Raw genomic sequence first — 21,172 nt, 5'->3', positions numbered from 1 at the left:
TTAGAGATTTATTGTTGCTGTTAGTGTTATCCTGTAGCACACACCTTTCATATGGATTTGTGATTTTTTTTTTTTTACTTTGAAATGTATTTGTTTGACATCTTGGAATGTAGTGATATGTGCAATACAAAAGTTGGGACATTTTTACTATGATGGATTCTTTCTTTCAGGTCTGCAGACATTTTAATGACAGTGGGGCATGTGTTCCCCGCTGTCCTCAGCCTCTCATCTATAACAAACTCACCTTCCAGCTGGAGCCCAACCCTGACACCAAGTACCAGTATGGTGGCTTCTGTGTCAGTAGTTGCCCTCGTAAGTCACTGTTGTGTGTCTGTTGGGGGTTATGGGAGAGGCAGGATCATCTGATCAATCTAAGCAATGAGCTAAGGCCTACATGGGTGAGATATAGTTAAGGGACTCGGAACCCTGAATCTGGGCTTTACTTCATGGGAGAGGAGGAGTTGCTCAAGCAGTGTCCTCCTGCTCCTTTGAGCGTCCAGTTCAGTCAGAATCTGGGCTAGAACTTGGCACCCTGAGCCATTATTTGCAAATACCTGGGATTATTATCTGGTGGTCACTGCCATGGTCCTGGGCTAAAAGTCATACATGTGAAGCTCCTTTCAGAGCTTTGCAGTCATGTTGCTCTCTTAATAATGTCTACAGTCACTCTCTCTTCATAATATCCTCAGTCTCGGCCAACCTAGGGACCAAAAGACTGAGCTCGGAGATTAAACCATTAACTATCCACATGACATGCACAGTGCTACCATTAAGCTGGCTCAAACTTGTTTCATTGTTGAGTGAGTCTCCAGAAAAATATCAAGGAGGGGGACACAGAGGGCAATCTCCTTACTATAGAAATGAAAAATGGTCTTGGTGAGGGGGAGAGGGCAGGGTCTCCTTCCTGTTTTCCTGTTTCTAAATTAGTATATTTTGACAGATAACTTTGTGGTAGATCAGAGCTCCTGCATCCGAGTCTGTCCGAATGAGAAGACGGAGGTGGAGAAACATGGTGTCAAAATGTGTGAACCCTGCTCTGGTGTCTGTCCCAAAGGTGAGAAGAGAAGGAGGATTAGAGAAATGAGGGTGGGGAGGAAGGCCAAGTGAAATGGGAGATGGGAGAGAAAGAAGGAACTTGAGGAAAAAGACCAAGAACTCTGGGAAGAGAAAGGGACGTGCAGGTATAGCAAGCCACATGCATTGTGCAGTGACGTGGGAGCAGAATCTGCTGCGGTTCTCAGTCTGGCCCTTTCGCGCTTTTGCCTTTATTTCCAGCCTGTGAGGGAACGGGAACTGGCAGCAAGTACAAGATGGTGGATTCTAGCAACATCGACACATTTATCAACTGCACCAAAATTCTGGGCAACCTGGACTTCCTCATCACTGGTTTCCAAGGGTGAGTAGTACCTCAGCAATCTCTTGTTATAAAGCAGTGGTCTCAAACTCAAACCCTTTGCAGGGCCACATTTTGGATTTGTAGGTATTTGGAGGGCCTCTGAAAAAAATAAATGTCTTATTAAAGAAAAGACAATTTTGCATGAGGTAAAACTCTTTATAGTTTATAAATCTTTCCTTTTGGCTAAGTCTTAATAATAATATTGTCACTTATAGCTAAAGAAACCTATGATCAAGAAACTGTTTTATTTTACTTTTGTGATTATGATAAACATACCGAGGACCTCAAAATAGTACCTGGCAGGCCGCATGTGACCCCCCCAGGCCGCATGTTTGAGACTACTGTTATAAAGGGGTGAGATATCCAGCCCTGCATGCAGCACTACAAGTCCCAGGCATACAATGTAATACATGAAGGACTTGATTCATCCACCCCTTTGACATGTATGTGTTGTCGGTCCCTACCTTGGTGTTATGGATCCATCCTGTTCCTTATTTCCAGCTCATTTCCATCACCCTCTCTCTACCCTTTATTTATTTATCGACCTACTTAACATCTTTTAGAAGAAATTCACCCAAGATGGCATTAAGCAAGATAATTTGAACATAGGTAATAGACAATTACAGCAGTAAAAGTATTAAAATAACAATTCATAGTATGGAAATGCTCAATAAAGCATCTTAATAGACAGCATAGGGTGTAAGCCAGGGGTGTCAAAGTCCCGGTCAGTACCGGTAGCCTAAGGCTTGGAGGGGGGCATGGCGCCTCTATGATGAAGTTTAAGCCAAACCAGACTCGGACTTACAACCGGGAAGGCTTCAAGAAACGGACGGCCTGCCTGTGTTTCAGGAACGAGCTGGAGGATGAGGTGAACACAGCTTAAAGAGGGGGTCGGGGCTTTGTGTGCACAGCCGTCGTCCGGGAGTGTGGGGGTGGCGAATCTTGTCAGAGACACCGGCTGGGCTAGGCTGTTCACTCTCCACAGGGGCTTTATGCGCTGGTGGAAGGGGTGCATAGTGTCAGCTGTCATCACCTCCCCCCCTCAAGATTCCTGCACCCCACCCCCACCTACTGGCTCTCTCCACGGCCCTTACTTTAGGGTGGTCAACTTTCAAAGGCTATTTTGAGGGAGGGTTTTGAAGCGTGTGAGGTCTAAAAAGGAGGGAACAACTGAAACGGATCCCTGTGTGGATTTTTTAAAATTATATCTTTTTTGCTTCTCAAGGTAAAGTAAGATGTTTGTTAAAACACAGGGACGACTGCATCCAAATGTAAGATCACTGGATGCTACAGCTGAAAATGTAGTTAAACGTGGTATTCTTAACACGCTTACACTAAAGCATGAAACAATGAATTTGAATTTGGGGGAGTTGGAGGCGTTTGGGAAGAGAAGCCACTCTTGATTGAAGATCCTTTTTATCTCCATGTTCCCAGGATTATAAATAACGAATATGACCTTCCAGAGGTGTCTTACTGATTTAGGACTAACTGCTTTGTTCTCAACCAAAGGAGTGTGTTTGTCCTATTTCAAGACATGCAGGAGAAATCGATTTAGCATACTCCCATGCTAGTCTTTGATTTTTACAAACCATAAAAGGGCAGGACCACCGGAGGAACTAAAATAAGGTTAGAGGGTGGGGGGGGGTCTACCTGTCTGCCTGCCTGCTTTGGGGTGTGGGGCCCTGCCTGCCTGCCCGCTCTGTGCCCTGTCCCAGCCTACCACTAGACCACCAGAGGGGGGACAGGGTGCAGAGCCTGACAAGGAATGTGGGGTTGGGTGCAGAGCCAGGGAGAATTTGGTTCAGAATGGGTTTTTTTCTTGTTTTCCTCCTCTAAATCTAGGGTGCGTCTTATGGAGTGAAAAATACGGTAATAAGACATGTTCTAAAATCAGGTAGCCGCAAGCCCTTGAAGCCTTTTTTTCCCCTAGGCTTAAAAATCAAAAGTTGAAATCTAAGTTAAAGAATTCAATAGGAAAAAGTCTTCACACATAGTCATAAATATTTTGCTGATGTAACTGTCATTGTCCTTAGGCCCCTGTCCAACTCCTTGTAATTTGAGAGACAGTAACCATGACCCCTTTGTGCTATTTTCCAGGAGTTGGCACGACACAGGGAAGATGGGGCAGTGCTGTGGAGACAGAAGAGTTAAAGTGGTTTGTGTGCAGTTCGCTAACACAGCCTTTTCTCTCTCCACAGGGACCCCTGGCATAACATTTCTGCACTGGATACAGAGAAGCTCAGCGTTTTCCGGACAGTGCGCGAGATCACAGGTAAGTGATGCAGGCTCTGATACAGACCTAGCGAAGCTTGAAGAAAGGTCTGAAATTTGGCAGCCAAGATTTAACGCTAAGAAATGTAAGGTTCATGCATTTGGGCTGCAAAACCTGAGCGAACAGTACAGTTTAGAGGGTGAAGAACCTTTATGCATGAAGGATGAGCGAGACTTGAGTGCAATTGTATGTGATGATCTTAAGATAGCCAAACAGGTTGAAAAGGCAATGTTGAAAGCTAGAAGGATGCTAGGGTGCATAGGGAGAAGGACTCTGGTGTATAAGACTCTGGCGAGACCTCATTTAGAATCTTGTGTACACATTTAGAATCTTGTGTACAATTCTGGAGACTGCACCTTCAAAAAAATATAAACAGGATGGAGTCGGTCCAGGAGAAGGCTACTGAAATAGTCGGTGGTCTTCGTTATAAGGCATATTGGGACAGACTTAAAGATATTAATATGTATACTTTGGATGAAAGGCAGGGGAGGGAAGAAATGATAGACGTTTAAATATCTATACAGCATAAATACGTATGCGGCGATTCTCTTTCAGTTGAAAGGAAACTCCAGAACGAGAAGGCATAGGATGAAGAGGTGATAGGCTCAGAAGTAATCTAGAGATATACTTTTTTACAGAAAGGGTGGAAGATGCATGGAATAGTCTCCCAGTAGAAGTGTTGGAGACAAAGACTGTCTGAATTCAAGAAAGCATGAGACAGGCATGTGGGATCTCTTAGGAAGAGAAGATAGAGGATGCTACAGATAGGCAAACTGGATGGGCCATTTGGCCTTTATCTGCCATCATGTTTCTATGTTTCTAACGGAGGAATATTAATAAGTGTTCAAGTCAAAAGGAAGAACCCAAGCAAGGAGTGTTGCTGTCTCTCCCTCAGCATTCACAATGATTAGTATGAACTCAACAGCACAAGCTGTTTGTTTGTTAGATTTTGTTTAAATGACACCTTTCTGAGGTAAAACCAAAGTGGTTTACATATTATAGACATTTCTTCATATAGTGCTGGAACAGGGTTCTGCGGTGCAGGTCTAGCTATACCATATTGTGTTTGGGAGAGTCCGTCTACAGCAGAGATTTCAAAGTCCCTCCTTGAGGGCCGCAATCCAGTCGGGGTTTCAGGATTTCCCCATTGAAAGCAGTGCATGCACATAGATCTCATGCATATTCATTGTGGAAATCCTGAAAACCCGACTGGATTGCGGCCCTCAAGGAGGGACTTTGAAACCCCCTGGTCTACAGAGTCCCTTTGGGAAAGGCTCTGCTGCACATGAATTGCCTCTCCACATCTCGGGGGCCTGAGTTAAGATCCTGTGGGAGAGGCATCTTAAGCGTGTATCTTGCCCCATCACCAAGCCTGGCCTCCTGGCCATGAGGCAGTCTGGGCCAGGTGGGATGAAGTGATGTACAATGATTGGGTTGCACTGTGGTTGAAAGAGTGATCTGCGCTGATAGCACAAGGTCTTGTTTTTTTTTTTTGTTTTTTTTTGCTGTTTCCAGGGTACCTGAACATTCAATCATGGCCAAAGCATATGGAGGACTTTAGTATTTTCTCCAATCTCACCACCATTGAAGGGCGGAGTCTGTACAAGTGAGTGACAAAAGTCCCATTTGATTTCTTCTGACTCTACTGCTCTTGTACATAACATCTCCATTCTGCTCCACTCCCCTTGAAAATCTGGCTCTACATTACACTAGATGATGTTGTATCAAATGGGAAAATGCTTGATTTTTCACGACTGCAACAATCATTTGGTATTTCAAAGTCTCAGAATTATAGGTGGTTGCAGTTGAATCAGGCCATTCAGAGTGGGTTCCCTGATTGGCGAAATCTAAAAAATCATTATAGCTTGCAGGTCCTATGCTTCCAGACAGATTTGTTAGGACATCAGGCCGCCCAATGGTATAAATTAATATTACATTACATTACATTACATTACATCAGGGATTTCTATTCCGCCATTACCTTGCGGTTCAAGGCGGATTACAAAAGGTTAGTTTAAGGACAGAATTACAATGAATAAAGAATTACAATGAATAAAGAATTACAATGAATAAAGAATTACAGTGTTACTGAATGACAGACTTATATGAATTGTAGAGAATAGCTAGAGAGATAATATGAAGATCTTAAGGGTTTTCAGTGGTCGTGTTGTTATTTCTGTTTTAGGAATTTCTTGAAAAGTGTGGTTTTTATTTCTTTTCTGAACGTCTTGTAGTCTGGGGTGGTCATCAGAAGGTTGGAGATTTGGTTATCCAGTCTTGCAGCTTGTGTGGCTAGGAGGCCGTCATGTAGTTTTGTTCTTTTCACTTCTTTGGATGGGGGGGGTATGAATGGGGAGTGCGTTTTTCTGTGTCTGGTGCTGGTTGCTTGGATGAGGCGATTGTTCAGGTATGATGGGCTGTCTCCATGTAGTGTTTTAAATAATATGCAGTAAAATTTAAATTGGATTCTTTCTTGGATTGGGAGCCAGTGTGAGTTGATGTAGGCTTCAGTGATGTGGTCGTGTTTTTTCAATGAATAGACGAGTCTTAAGGCTGTATTTTGGATTGTTTGGAGTTGTTTTATCGTGGTTGCCGGACATGGGAGGAAGAGAATGTTACAGTAGTCCAGTATTCCTAGTATTAGGGATTGTACTATAAGTAGGAATTGTGTGCTTTCAAAGAATTTCCGTACTTGTCTCAGGTTTCTCATGATTGCGAATGATTTTTGAGTTGTTTTGTTTATTTGTGGCTGCATTGTGCAGCATCTATCTATGGTCATGCCTAGTAGTTTTATGGAATTCTTGAATAAAAACCCAAAAACTAGTCTTAGAGACATTTGGAGCATTGAGATAAAGCAGCATATTTTTGCATTTCAATGGCCACGAATTTGGACTTGGAGGATGAGATGTACAGCATCAGCATCTATGAGACAAACCTGGTTTTTCTTGTTGCATAGGATTTTTTGGACCCCCAGTTCATTTGCAAAAGTTAGACAGTTCTAAATTTAATAGATGCTGGCACTGTCATCTAGACATTGGGACACTGGATCATCTGTTGTTCTATTGTCCTTTGATACTCAACTTTTGGAAGTCAATATTGGGACAGATTAATATCATACTGGAATCAGCAATTCCATTGACATATGAGATAGTCATATGTGGAACATTATTGCATATTAAGCCCCCCATGGACTGCTATAAATTCCGGCTTTTCCTAATTATGACCAGGATAGCCATGCAAATAGTAACTCGTAATTGGAAAAATTACGATAGACTTAATTTTCCTTTTTGGTGGGTGTGTTTATGTTCAAGCTATAGGTATGAGAAAATGAATGCTGACATGTTGGGGCATAGCAATTTATTTAAACTGGTTTGGGGGCTGTCTTTTATTACTTTGTTGTAGTTGTCTTTTGTCTTTAATTTTTGTTTATTTCCACACACAGCCAGGACAGGGGGGGGGGTTATCTCTTTTATTTATTCTTTGATTGAATGTATTGGAAGGGAGGGGGGTATTTTTTCTGCATTGTTATTGATTGAATATAAGTGCTTATTTTGATTATTAATGTTTGTATAATTTCTTGCACTTTGTTTGAATCTTGAAAACTTAATAAAGATTAAAAAGAAAATCTGGCTCTTCTTCCATCTTGCTCAGCCAATTATAGAAATAGATTTTTTTTTAACTTTAATTTTATTTAAGCTTCATAAAATATCACAACTCCAAATAAGAATAAAACAATAAATGCTACAAAAACAAACAAACAAAAAAAAACCCTCAAACACCCATTCTCCTTCTCCCCACCTTCTCCCCAACCTCAGGAAGCTAGAAACAAGAGCTAGTGAAGTCCATAACAACCAGCAGGCATTTTTTCTTTCTATTTACTGTTAAGTAATTTTTATTGAAGTAATTTGTTTGTTTTATTTTATTTGTTAAATATTATTTACATTGGAATTGTTCCCCCAAATGTAGCTGGTGGCCGTCAGCCTTTACACACTTGCCGTTCACTGTCTGTATTATCCACTGATACTCAGTGCTGAGCCATGTCCAGTCACTGAATATTAGTAGATACTTTTGGGCCTCCGGACTGCCCAGAGTTTATGTGGCCCCAGCTGAATATTGAGCCGGCCCCATCTTTTTTTTTTTTTTTTTTTAAATGCAAATCTCCGCCCCTCTCCCCCGCCCACACACACTCAGTCCAACCCTCTGATCCCCTTCCCCCAGCCCACGGCCAAAGCTCTGTCCCCCTGCCAAGCCTCCTCACTTTCCCATGTGTAGGACTTCAGGAGGGGTACGGGGTGGGAAGCACGGCCCCATCGCTGCAGCTTTCCAAAATATCTGCCAAGACCTCTTGTGGCAGCTCATGGTACTACAGGAAGCTGATTAGCAGTTAGGTGCCAATATGCTATTTAACCGATCAGTGGCTGTGTCTGGTCAGTTAAATAATTTTGAATATCCGGGGGGGGGGGGGGGGAATAAGTTGACATAAACACACTTGCCAAAGCTTGTTTTTCAAACCATCTGTCTTTTGGAAGAGTTGCATTTTTCTAGCATCAGGCAATTTCTCTACAAATTAGTGCAATACATTGAAATAAGACCTTGGCTTGAGTTGGATCAATCTCTGCTGGCTTCACTTGTAATAACAGAAGCAAAGGATCCAATGGAATTAAGAAACTTTACCAGTCCAGCCATAAAAACTTTAATAATAGGACACTCTTACCATACATGGAAATAAGAGCCCACCATGCCACGCCCCCTGAAATTGATTTGATTTCAGTGTGATTGGCACTGATGTGATGGTTTATTTTATGCACTGAAATTTGAAGCTGTGATATGTGATGGGCACAGCTCCACCAACCTCTACTCATAAGAATTGCCATAATGGGGCAGGCCAAAGGTCCATCAAGCCCAGTATCCTGTTTCCAACAGTGACCAACCCAGGTCCCAAGTACCTAGCAAGATCCTAAGTAGTAAAACAGATTTTATGCTGCTTATCCTAGGAATAAGCAGAGGATTTCCCCAAGCTATTTCAATAATGGCCTATGGAGTTCTCTTTTATGAAATTATCCAAACATTTTTTAAACCCTGCTAATCTAACTGATTTCACATTCTCTGGCAATGAATTCCATAGTTTAATTACACATTGTATGAAGAAATATTTTCTCCGGTTTGTTTTAAATCTACTACTTAGTATCTTCATCACATGCCCACTGGTCCTAATATTCACATCTACCCTTTCCACTCCACTCCACTCAGTATTTTAGAGACCTCTTATCATATCACCCCGAGCCGTCTCTTTTCAAAGCTGAAGAGTTCTAGACGATTTAGCCTTTCCTCATAGGGAAGTTGTCCCATCCCTCTTATCATTTTTGTTGCCCTTCTCTAATTCTGCTATATCCTTTATTAGATTATGGCAACCAGAACTGCACACAGTATTCAAAGTGTGGCTGTGCCATAGAGTGACACAAGGGCATTATAACGTTTTCCTCTTTGTTTTCTAGTCCTTTCTTGATATGCAATTTCAACATTTGTACCAACCTATAACAGGATGAGAAATTTGGCAAGAGTACCACGTTACAATAAGACTCCCTTTAAAGATGTTCAAATTTAAAGGCTAGCCATCAGTGGTCCTTAGAGGGGTTGAGCTGCACTGACTGTGATAGGTATGGGGCAAGATAGTGGATGCCTTCTCCCTACACCAATGCAATATATATGTCCCCCTTCTCCAGTCTCCTTTGTATGAGGACTCGGTCAAAGCAGGATTGCATCACTTGCCTGAGGACCTAGCTTTTCACCCTTACAGCTTCCCTCTTACTCCGAAATGAGTATTGAAATGTTTCCTTTGTATTTCCCCCCCCCCATGTAGCCGCGGCTTTTCATTGCTTATCATGAAGAACAACAATGTGAGCTCTTTGGGTTTCCGTTCCTTGCGGGAGATAAGCGCCGGGAAAGTCTACATCACTGAAAACCAGCAGCTGTGCTTCTACCACACCATCAACTGGACCTCGCTCTTCCGAGCCCGCAAACAGGGCATCGACATCAGAAGCAATCGACCCAGGAGAGACTGCTGTGAGTTTCAGGCACCTGCAAACATCTAATCTCTCTTCATCCATCCCTCTGTCCCTGCTGCTTTCTCTCTTTCTGTTCTTCTCGCTGAATTACTGCCAGTATATCGAGTCCGTGACCTTTCACTCTTTCTTTGGTAGTGGCAGAGGAGAAGGTGTGTGACCCTCTTTGCTCCAGTGCTGGCTGCTGGGGTCCAGGGCCTGACCAGTGTCTGTCATGTAAAAACTACAGCCGTGCTGGGACCTGTGTGACCTCCTGCAACTTCTACCAGGGGTGAGTGACCAGGATATGAAGGGTACTGAGAGAGAACCACAGGACATGGTCTGGGGAACAGAGAGAGAGCACAAGGAGGAAAGACCAGAGGGATATGAAGTGTGCTGAAATGGAGCTGGGATTCATCACTGATAGAGAGAATAGTACGATTCTAATACATACCACACTGGGCCAGAATAATGGTCCACCAAGCCTAATATCCTGTCTCCGAGAGTGACCAGCCCTGGGAAGTACTGGGTGCCAGGTAGAAACTAATGGGAAAATCCTTTCCGCTCAGTTCACGGCTTTAATTGAGAGACAGAGACACCCAAGTCTGATGCCTTTTAAACCCAACTTTATTAGTAGCCACAGACATATTTCTGCCAACAAATTCCACAGCTTAACTGTGCATTGACTAAGGGCTCCTTTTACGAAGGTGCGCTAGGGCTTTACCACATGGAATAGCGCACGCTACATTGCTGTGCACGCTAGACCTAAAAGCCAGCATTGAGCTGGCGTTAGTTCTAGAAGCGTAGTGCGCGGTATAGCGCGCGGTAAGTTCCTGCGTGCGCTAAAAACGCTACCGCACCTTCGTAAAAGGAGCCCTAAAACAAAATCGCGCTTTCTTTTAAATTTGTTACTCTTAATTTTAGGAACTAGATCCCTTAGCCCTAGTGCTTTATGAAAGAGTAAATAACTCTCTCCCTATTAACTTGTTCTAACTGCTCATGATTTTACAAATCGCTAGCGTAGCCGGGTTGAAGTGCCCAAACCTCTTTATCCCTTCTTCCTCGGAAAGTCAGCGTGCTCGATTTTAAAAAGAAATGGGATATGTATGTGGGATCTCTAGCGGGGTGAAGTCTGGGGGTGGGTCATTAGCGTGGGCAGACTTGATGGGCTACAGCCCTTTTCTGCCGTCATATTCTATGTTTCTATGTTTCTATAGGTTATTGTGGTTGCTCTTCTCTGCACATCTTCTAGTTTGCTCTATTTTTTTTTTCAGCTGGGGTGACCAAGATGTCACACCATTGACAGGTGTGGAGGAATGATGATATACATATGTAGTATTAAGTGCATCTTACCTCATTACATTACATTAGGGATTTCTATTCCGCCTGTGCCTTGCGGTTCTAGGCGGATTACAGTATAGAAAATATCTGGGACATTCCAGTAGAATTACATTTCAGGATAAGAGTAAGTTACAGGAACAGTAATGAGTTATGATCCTACAATTTCACAGAAGATAATACTTATTACAGAAGATAATACATATAACAGAAGATAATGCATTTTACATGTCGACTCGATCGGTTAAATCGGGTGTAGTGTAGAAGAATTACAGTACATTCTAGATCACAGATAAAAAGATAATATAGGTGGGTGTTTCCGAAGTCGTTGATTGGGAGCTCATTGGGTGGTGGTTAGAGTGATGGGAGATATTTTTTGAACAGTAATGTTTTTATTTCTTTGCGGAACTCTTTTATGTCTGTTGTTTTGGTCAGTAATTTTGAGATGTTATGAGTTTATCTTTTTGGGCAGACTGAATGAACTGTACAGGTCTTTATCTGCCATTATCTACTTTAGCCCCCTTTTATGAAGCTGCGTTAGGGTTTTTTTTATCACTGGCCACAGCGGTATTATCTCCGCTGCTCATAGGAATTCTATGAGCAGCGGAGCTTTTACCTCCGTGATCGTGACTTACAATGGATTTGAATAGTACAGAATCACGTGTTGTTAGACTGTCTGTATGTGTCATTATAAGTCAATATAAAGGAAAGTGGAAAGAAGACTGAGGTAATGATACAAAGCCTTTCCCAAGTACAGCGCTGCAATCTCATCATCACCGAGAAAGCTAATTTCTCTACGGTGTCCTTTTTGTATGAGTTCCCATGTGTTTGAGCATCCTAATTTTCCAACAATTTCCTCTTTTGTGCATGCCTGAATTTTCCTTTAAGCTGTGAAGCCCCATTTTGCATAAAGGTTCTAGGTTGGGTTACCACATTTTTTTTTTTCTTCAAATAACAGTATAGTTGTTTTACAGTTCAAACATTTTTGAACATGTGACTATCGCTGGGTGGTCACGCTTAAAAGTGTGCAACTTCGCATTTAATGATAATCTCATTCTACTTGGCACATAAACATAGAGACAGCAAATAAAGCTGTAGAATTTCATGCCGACATTCCAAGCAGTTGCTAAGAAAACAGCATAAAACTTTAGGGATTTACTTTTTGTGTATATTCAGTAAGATTGTTCTTTATAACACTTTCCACTATTTTTCACAGCACTGACATCAGGCTCAGCACAATGGCATACCGGGGTGGGGGGTAGCGGAGCCCTGGGTGCCGCTCATAGGGGGAGGGGGGGTGCTCTGAGTCTGATCCCTTCCCCATGCTATAGAGCCATCCTGCAGACTTTGGCCCACTGTCAGTGTCATTCAGTTGAACACTCTGCTTTCAGCGGCCCAGAAGCTTTCCCTGTGCAGCATCCTGCCTCTGTGGAGACAGGAAGCTGAAGCAGATGGAAAGCTTCTGGGGCCACTGAAAGCAACGTGTCCAACTGACTGATGCTGCCAGTGATCCGAAGACTGCATGTAAGGACTCCGAGAGAAGAGTAAAGTACTCATCCTACTTGGGGAGGGGGAAATGTTGTGGGCTCCCGATAGCGCCATCTCAGCTCCAGCATCATAGGGTCATAACATCGTGCCCGCTGGCAACCTCTGCCTCTAGCGTCTCTCTGATGCTGTCACATGCTCTGCTACTGGGAATCCAATAAAAAGGAACCTTAGCATGTTTCCCCCGAGCTAGGCTCCCACCATGGTAAGCTCTTCGCAGTCTCTAATGTGCAGCATTACGATCATTGTTTAGTTCTCCCTAGTCCAAGGTTATGCGACTACCAGGAGTTGTGCATGTTTTTTTCTTGCTTCTTACTTATGGAATAATTTGCCTTTACACTTCGAGTTCATGTTGGGGAATGGTTGAATGGCACACCTCGTCCTAAGCCTTATTTTCTTTTGTTTGGATTGATTGAGTTCCTGTCTTTAATTACTTGGAGTTCTTTTCCTTTTTAAATTTTAGTCTGTTAACCGCTTAGCCCCGCTTTGCCAGATGAAGTGGTATAGCAAATCATGAAGGAATAAATAAATAACATATATAAATGTTGCCGCCCACAAGCATCTGAAATATTTATTTCCTTGAGTTTTTCTTTCCTTTTAATGATTTCCTAATCTGCAATGAGTCATTGCTTTCCTATCCCGTGGCTTTTTAATCTCCTCAGGCATCTTTTGTCAGTTGCTTTGTGAAAATCAAGAAACACTTTATCAACTGGCTCACCTTTACCCATGTTTACACTTTCAAAAGATTCTGTTAGTTTAGCAAGGTAAAACGTCTTATTGCTAGATCATGTTGGCACTTCCCTGTTAAGTTGCATCCCCCTGTGTATCCAGTAATTCTGTCCTCAACAACAGCTTCTACCATTGTGCTTAGCACTGATATTTGTCTGTAGTTTCCTGTTCCCGGGTCAAACCTGTAGCCCTTTTTAAAAACGGGCACAACATTTGTTACCCTCCAGTCCTCAAGGATAGTGGCAGCTAGAAGTTCTAATCATAGGTTGCACATTGCCAGCAACAGGTCTGTAATTTTAATATTTCATTTGGGAGAATATCACCAGGTCCTGGTGGCTGGGGCTATTTAGCCTGTCCATTTGCTCTAGTGTTTTTTGTTTTTATAAATTTCACTTTCATTGTAAGTTGCTCGAGTTCTTTGGAGTTATCATCTACAAAGAATGGTTCTGATATAGACAGGACTGTTAAAGAGGAGTTCCATCCCTTTTATCATCAAAGAGCGACCAAGATGATAAAGGGGATGGAACTCCTCTTGTATGAGGAAAGACTAAAAAGATTAGGGCTCTTCAGCTTGGAAAAGAGATGGCTGAGGGGGAGATATGATTGAAGTCTACAAAATCTTGAGTGGAGTAGAAAAGTGGATCGATTTTGTATTCCATCAAAAATTTCAAAGACTAGGGAACACTTGATGAAGTTTACTGGTAAATGCTTTTAAACCCAATAGGAGGATATGTTTTTTCACTCAGAGAATAGTTAAGCTCTGGAACACATTGCCAGAGGTTCTGGTAAGAGCGGATAGCGTTGCTGGACAATTTCCTGGAGTAAAAGTCCATAGTCTATTATTGAGAAAGACGGGGGAAGCCACTACTTGCTCTGGATCGGTAGCATGGAATGTTGCTACTCTTTGGATTTTTGCCAGGTACTAGTGACCTGGATTGGCCACCGTGAGAATGGGCTACTGGGCTTGATGGACCATTGGTCTGACCCAGTAAGGCTATTCTTATGTTCTTAAAGAGTTAGATGGCACCCTGGGATTAGTGACTTCTATTAATGTGGCTTGTAGGAGGGGCCCCTTCTGATGACATAGATAGGATCTCCAAAGGTATGAATGTGCATGAACAACTCCACCCAATAAGCAGAATATTTCCGCCACTAGTGCTGACATTGCTGCCTGGATGTCCTGCCGTCATCTGAAACTAAATATGTTCAAGACCGAGCTGCTCCTCTTTCTTCCTAAACCCTCTGCTCCTCCTCCTCCTTTCTCCATCCTATAAATAATGCTGTCATTGTTCCAGTCTCCTCTGCTCGTCTTGATTCAAGAAAGGCCCCCGAGATTCTCGGAGATCCGAGAATCTCGGAGAGAACGGGAACCCGAAGGCCTTGAGCATGCGCAGCTGCTCAAGGCCCAGCACAAAGGAGGCAGATCTTCGGGCACCGGCATGTCCTGTGCATTGGTGCCGGTGCCAAACGGGGGTAAAAAATGTGATCGGGTGGGTGGGTGGATGCCTGGGGGATGCCGGATCGCGGCAGGAAGGGGGTGCAACATGAGCGGAGGGTGCCGGATCGCGGGGGGGGGGAGGGTGCCGGATCGCGGGGGGGCACTCGTAAATCGAGGCACGCTCGGTTTCCGAGGCGCCGATTTTGTGAATGTTTTGCTCGTCTTGCAAAACACTCGCAAACCGAGGTACCACTGTATATTGAAACAAGATCCTCCGTATATGTCATGTTAGCATAAAAACTTGTATAAAACAAACAAACTAATTAAATTGTACTATAACTATGGCAAATGTAACCTGTTAACTGCACTGTATGTTAGCCTGTAACCCGTCCTGAGCTCCTTGGGGACGACGAGATAGAGACAGAAAAAGAAAGCGTGGGATAGGCATGTGGGATCTCTTAGAGGAAGGAAGAGATAATGGTTACACTGGCTGGGCCATTTGGCCTTTATCTGCCATCATGTTTCTATGTTTTTGTCCTCCTGAGTTTTCCTTTTTATCCCCCTGGCCATCTAGTGATCCAGCTGACTCTTAGCAGGCTTCTTACTTGAAGAAACTATTATGTCTACGGCAAGCTTCTCAGATTTTTACATCTAACTTACCACTGCTTCTCCTCTTTCCTATTTTTTTCATTTTCACCTACTTCTATTTTTAAGAGGTCTTTTTGGCTTTAACAACCTCTTTCACAGGGGAACGCAGGAGGCAGAATGAAGTCTGGGATGAGGATGAATAAAGCTCCAGAGGTGGGGGGGGAGGGGGGGAAGAGTAGTGAGCTAGAAAGGGCAGTGTAATAATTTTGCCTTTTCTTCCTGTTTTAAGATGTTGTGACCAATTTTTGTTTCTCCTGTGCAGGAATGTTCGGGAATATGCCAAGGAAGGAAGATGTGTCCAGTGTCATCCCGAGTGTGAGAATATAGAGGGAAACTTCACTTGCAGCGGCCCTGTATGTACTATTTCACTATACCTAACACCTCCCCCACCTCCCAACACTGCCCTGCATGAACCACCCTCACCCCCACCCCCACCAGCAGTGGTCTTCTGGCATGACCCTCTCAAGTCACCTGCACCCCTGCGGCAGTGAAGATGTGTGGTCCAACTTCTCTAATTTTAAGCCTCCTGTAACCAGTGGTGGGGGGGTTTCTTCACAGGGGCCAGATGACTGCGTGAAATGCGCCAGATACAAGGACGGGCCACACTGTGTGGAGAAATGTCCAGCAGGTATTATGGGGGACAAAGGACCCATCTTCAAATACCCTTATGCCAGTAATGAGTGCCATCCATGCCATGAGAACTGCACCCAGGGGTAAGTTGGGGCATGGAGAGGGGCACTTAAGGGAAGAGAGAGAGATGGGTATTGGGGAGGATGGAATGAGGGAAAAGTAACTGGAGTAGAAGGTAAGCCAGTCAGGGCCAATAAGTCAGTTTGTGCTTTGAACTGTAAAGGCCTCCAAAAGTTGTCGAATGCAATGCATGTGTTGTAAATACATGGCTGAGGTAACCTTTGGTGTATCACTGAAGGGAGAAAGGAAAGATAAGGGGCAGAGAGGATCATTGGCATAGCAAGGGGGAGCGACCGCCTCAGGTGCCATCTTGGTAGGGTGCCGTCACCCATCGTCCTCTCCACCCCGCTCCTTCCCACCAACCCCCCCCCCCCCACCTCATGTGTGCACCCCTTCTCTTCCCTCGAACCTCTTAAATTTTCCCAGCGCAAAATAGTATCACAAACTTGCTGCCCGCGTCAGTGTCGGCTTTCTCTGACATCACTTCCGGGTACCTTGCCAAGGAGGTGACATCAGAGGGATGACCGACACAACGCGGGCAGCAAATTTGTGCTGTTGCTTGAGCCTGAAAATTAAAAAGGTACGGGGGAAGGGAAGGGTGTGTGTGCGCACAGCACGGGAAGGTCAGGAAGGAGTGGGGGGCGGGGTGTCCCCGCCCCAGGCACCACTTACGCTTGCTACGCCACTGCAAGCATTTTAGTGTTACTGCAACAGATGCATCCATTGTTGCTGGCATCAAGGATCATTTCCAACATTTACTAGGCACTTATTTTTCAGTTCATAGTCATTCGCACATGGGACATCGGCGCACCGACATTTCAGCGCAGACAAATCGGCGCAAGACTCCAGCGCGCCGCCTAAAAAGTTACTTTTAAAGAGCTCTGACATGGGGTGTGAGTGGGGAACCCCCCCAGTTTACTTCATACTCTTCACGCTGACATTGGGGGGGGGGGGTTGGGGGGGTTGGAACCCTCCATTATAGAGCAAACTTAACTTTTCCCTGATTTTTGAGGAAAAAGTTAAGTTTTCTCTATAATGTAGTGGGTTGCAGCCCCCACACACCCCTAACGGCAGCGCGAAGAATATGAACCTCCACACCCCGTCGGAGCTCTTTAAAAGTAACTTTTTAGGCGGCGTGCTGGGGTCTTGCGTCGATTTGTTTGCGCTGAAATGTCGACGCGCCAAAGTCTCGCACGCTTTTGTACCATCACCTATTTTTCTGTACATCCACTGCACAATGTTAGTTCTCTTCTATACCCATGTCTGAAAGACAATCCAGTTACTTCCCAGATAATGTTAAAAACACAGGCAACTGAATCTTTGGAAAGGCTGGACCAAAACCAGATCGAAATGGAAGGTTCTATTTGTCATTTATAAATAGTTGTACATATTATTGTCCCTTTTTATCTAATATAATAAAACGCTAAGTGCGCATGTGCACTCTTACTGCATGTTCCCTGATCCGTATGTCTGTGGCCGGCAAGAGTGCGCATACATGCTTAAAATGACCCCTTGCTCACGGCAGCAGAACCCAAATAGCGGCCTGGGAAGAGAAGCGCTGACCAAAAAGACTCCTTTGCCGGCTCCACACTCACTCCGTAAGTTTTTTTTTCGTGGTCTGACCCTCCCATCCCTTCCCAACGTCTGACCGGCTCACTTAGTCCTTTGCCGCCCCCCTCTTCCCTTCCCGCGGTCCCGACTTCAAACCTGCCGACTCCAGCAGTGTCTGCAGCACTCTACACATGCTGCTTCGGGGCCTTCTACTGCCCTGATTTGCTCTGCCGCGTCTCTGATGATGTCATCAGGGACGTGCCAGAGTAAATCAGGGCAGTAGAAGCAGCGTGTGTTGAGTGCTGCAGACGCTGCTGGAATCGGCAGGTTTGTCGGGACCGCGGGAAGGGAAGGGGGGGGCGGTAAGGGACTAAGGGAGCCGGCCAGACCGCGGGAAGGGAAAGGGGGGGGTAGGGGAAACGCTGCTGCTGCACAGGGAAGTAGTGTGGGGGGAGGGAATGCTGATGTTGTGGAGAGACAGATAGATAGAAAGAAAGACAGACAGCGGGAGGAAGGGACACAGAAAGAAAAGAAGAAAGACAAAGGGGCAGGGAGAGACACAGAAAGACAGACAGACAGACAAAAGGGGCAAGGGAGAGAGACAGACAGAAAGAAAGACAGCGGGAGGGAGAGAGAGACAGAAATAAAGACAGACAGACATATATTCTAGCACCCATTAATGTAACAGGCTAAAATACTAGTACGTTAATAAAAATATTTAAAATCATAAGTGTGTGAAGCTTGTGCAGATAAGGACAGATCCCGTGGGGACGGGAATCGAGCTCATATGAATGGAGAGAGCCTATGGAGACAGGGCAGGGATGGGAACAGAGCCTGTGGAGATAGGGACAAACTTTGTCCCCGTGTCATTTTTTTACATCAGGCAAAAGAGGAATGGGATGGACTTGGGTGGAGGATCTTGATGATAGAGAAAGTTAGGGTTAGACTTGTTGGGTGGAAGGAAAAGACGAGAGAATGTTGTGGTCAGGTGTGGAAGTGGGCTCTGGGGGAAGATAATGGTGGGTCAACCTTGGAGGGAAGGGGAAGAGTGATTAAGAGCAATTTCAGGAAGAAGATAGTGGTTTTGAGAGGGAAGGTACTTATGAACTCAAAAAAGACTAATGAGTGGTGCATGCTGAAGGTGGGCTTTGGAGTGTAGGGTCATGAAATGGTTAACTGTTGTTTAAAATATTGCTCTGGCCTACATAGCTGAAAACAGTGTATAATCTATTGACTTCATCTGCCTAAAATGTATGTCCCTACCTTACCACATTGTAAGCTAAATAGATAAGAGTTTGAGCCATGATATACCCTGCCCTTCTGTACATTTAACTGTAAGAGTTAGATAAGTGTCCAGCTAGTGACCTACTAGTGTGAGCTTAGAACCAATGAGTGTTAAGAAAAGTAACACATGAAAAGCTTTTTCTAGAATTCAGTTGTATAGCCAGAAAAATGAATAAATATCTCTGTAACTTCCTGGTTTTGGCATTTCTGAGCCAGCTTGGAGCTCAGGGGTCCAGCATGCATGCTGTGAATAAAACTTGTACTTTCTTCACGCCTCTGACTTTGTGTGTCCAAGTGACCTTTCAGGAGGGGGAGAGAATAGTAGATAAGCTTGGAAGGGGGAAAGATAGTGAGTTGGGCTTTGCACTGGGGGATATGGAGGAGATGGACTTTTTTAGGGGGAGGGAGATATTCTTGCGGATAGACAGAGTGGTGGCTTTTGTGTTTATAACTGTCAGGACCCCAGCATTGTGCTGCTTTGTCTCCTGCTGGCCACTGTGTAGGGTTACCATACGTCTGTGAAAAGCCAGACATGTCTTCTTTTCAGAATGTCCGGATGGGTTTTTTAAATTGTGGAGTCTGTCTAGGTTTGGCAGGGCTGGCTTACAAAGAATCTGGTGGCTCTTCCCCTCTTATCTCGGCGCTACAATTCTTATTTTTTTCAGGCTACCCTGGAAGCCACCTCTCTGCAGGTCCTGCCTCCATGGGAACAGGAAGTCGCCGCAGAGAGGTGGCTTCCAGGGTAGGCTGACTGCAGCAGGTTCACATCACTGAGCTGCAGGCAGGCTGATGAAAACAGAATTGCAGCATCAAGGAGGTAAGTTTCAAGTTTATTAAAAGATTTTTTAGACCGCCTATTCAAATTTCTAAGCGATTTACAATATAAAATTACGTAAAAACACATTATAAAATTACATAAAAACACATAAAATAGAGGAAACTAAATAACAACCAAACATAACAAACAGTTTTGGACTGAACATGGTAACAAACAAGGATAGTGGGGAAGAACTACAATAATTATAGAAAAGATAAAACGTAAAAGGGTAAAACAAGAGGTTAGGATTAAAACAGCAGTAGTTTAAATTTTAAAGATTTAGATTAGCCCTTAGAAGGACAATTGTTAACCAAAGGCGTCTTGAAACAAAAATGTCTTTAGTTTAGCTTTAAATTGTTTTATATCGGATTCATAGCGCAGATGATTAGGCAACAAGTTCCATAGAGTGGGGGCGGTAACGGCAAAGTTATTAGAGCGTATTAATCGATTTTAAAGAGGGTACAACTAAGAGATTCTGAGAAGTTGAACGAAGAGTTTTTGATGTGTTGTACAGAATTAGGAGTCTGTTGATAAAATCTGGTTGATTATGTAGTTTCGTTGTGAGTGTTAGAAGTAAAATTTTGTAGCTAATTCTGTGTTCTACTGGTAACCAATGTGCGTTAAACAAAAGGGGAGAAACAGGATCATATTTTTTTTGCACCGCAAATGATCTTAATAGCCGTGTTTTGCACGATCTGAAGCCAGCGGATCACTTGTAAGCAGGCCCTGCCAAACTAGCTTCTGGGGGACTGGGCCAGGGCGGAATGAGGTTAGAGCCGGGGGTGGGGGCAGGGTCATGTGTCCTCTTTTTTTTCATGTCAAAATATAGGGTTATCAGATTTTCTGGAATGAAAATCTGGACCCATGGCCCCGCCCCCAGGCCCCCCCTTCCCCCCGGTTCCAGCCAAGTCACATCCCGTTCCGCCCACCCAGCCCTGCCCCCTCAACCTGTTTGCTTGTTGGCAGAGCATCTGCGCATGCGTTGGCAGGGCCGGATTTAGATGAAAAGAGGCCCTAGGCTATTCCACTTATGAGGCCCTTTCACCTCCCATTTTTAAGTTTGTAAATTACATGAGAGATAATAAAATACATCATTACTGTGAAATATATCAATTTGTTAAATGAAACATATTGTTATTGGTACTAACCTTTATAAAAAATGTGACACGGAAAATAAATAAAAAAAAATCGAGAACACTTATTTGGACATTTATTCTCAGCACTATATATAGTACTTGTAACAATAACTAATCAAACATAACACACAACATTGCCCCTTCCTATGTCCATAGTGCCTCACCTTACCCCCCCTCCGATGCCCGCCTGCCTCCCATCCCCCTTCCATTGAACCCCCCCCATGCCATCCTGCCTGCCTGCCTTCCATTAAACTCCCCCACCCCCCTCCGATGCCAGTCTGGGCCGC

At 44.1% G+C, this 21,172-nt stretch overlaps 1 protein-coding gene across 2 annotated transcripts in view; it reads left to right on the top strand.

Annotated features, from left to right (window-relative positions):
* The window catches only part of ERBB3 (erb-b2 receptor tyrosine kinase 3), a 238,435-nt gene that overhangs the window by 159,883 nt on the left and 57,380 nt on the right, over window positions 1-21,172 (top strand). For both annotated transcript variants that reach the window (XM_033936217.1, XM_033936216.1), the window contains exons 7-15: window positions 171-312; window positions 941-1,054; window positions 1,276-1,396; window positions 3,595-3,668; window positions 5,184-5,274; window positions 9,529-9,731; window positions 9,869-10,001; window positions 15,670-15,760; window positions 15,966-16,120. In XM_033936217.1, the coding sequence (XP_033792108.1) occupies window positions 171-312; window positions 941-1,054; window positions 1,276-1,396; window positions 3,595-3,668; window positions 5,184-5,274; window positions 9,529-9,731; window positions 9,869-10,001; window positions 15,670-15,760; window positions 15,966-16,120 (1,124 nt within the window). The remainder of the gene's footprint in view (window positions 1-170; window positions 313-940; window positions 1,055-1,275; window positions 1,397-3,594; window positions 3,669-5,183; window positions 5,275-9,528; window positions 9,732-9,868; window positions 10,002-15,669; window positions 15,761-15,965; window positions 16,121-21,172) is intronic.

The sequence above is a fragment of the Geotrypetes seraphini genome, chromosome 3, assembly GCF_902459505.1.
Source record: "Geotrypetes seraphini chromosome 3, aGeoSer1.1, whole genome shotgun sequence".
NCBI classification, from domain to species: domain Eukaryota; kingdom Metazoa; phylum Chordata; class Amphibia; order Gymnophiona; family Dermophiidae; genus Geotrypetes; species Geotrypetes seraphini.
This window is presented reverse-complemented; position numbering and strand designations above follow the sequence as displayed.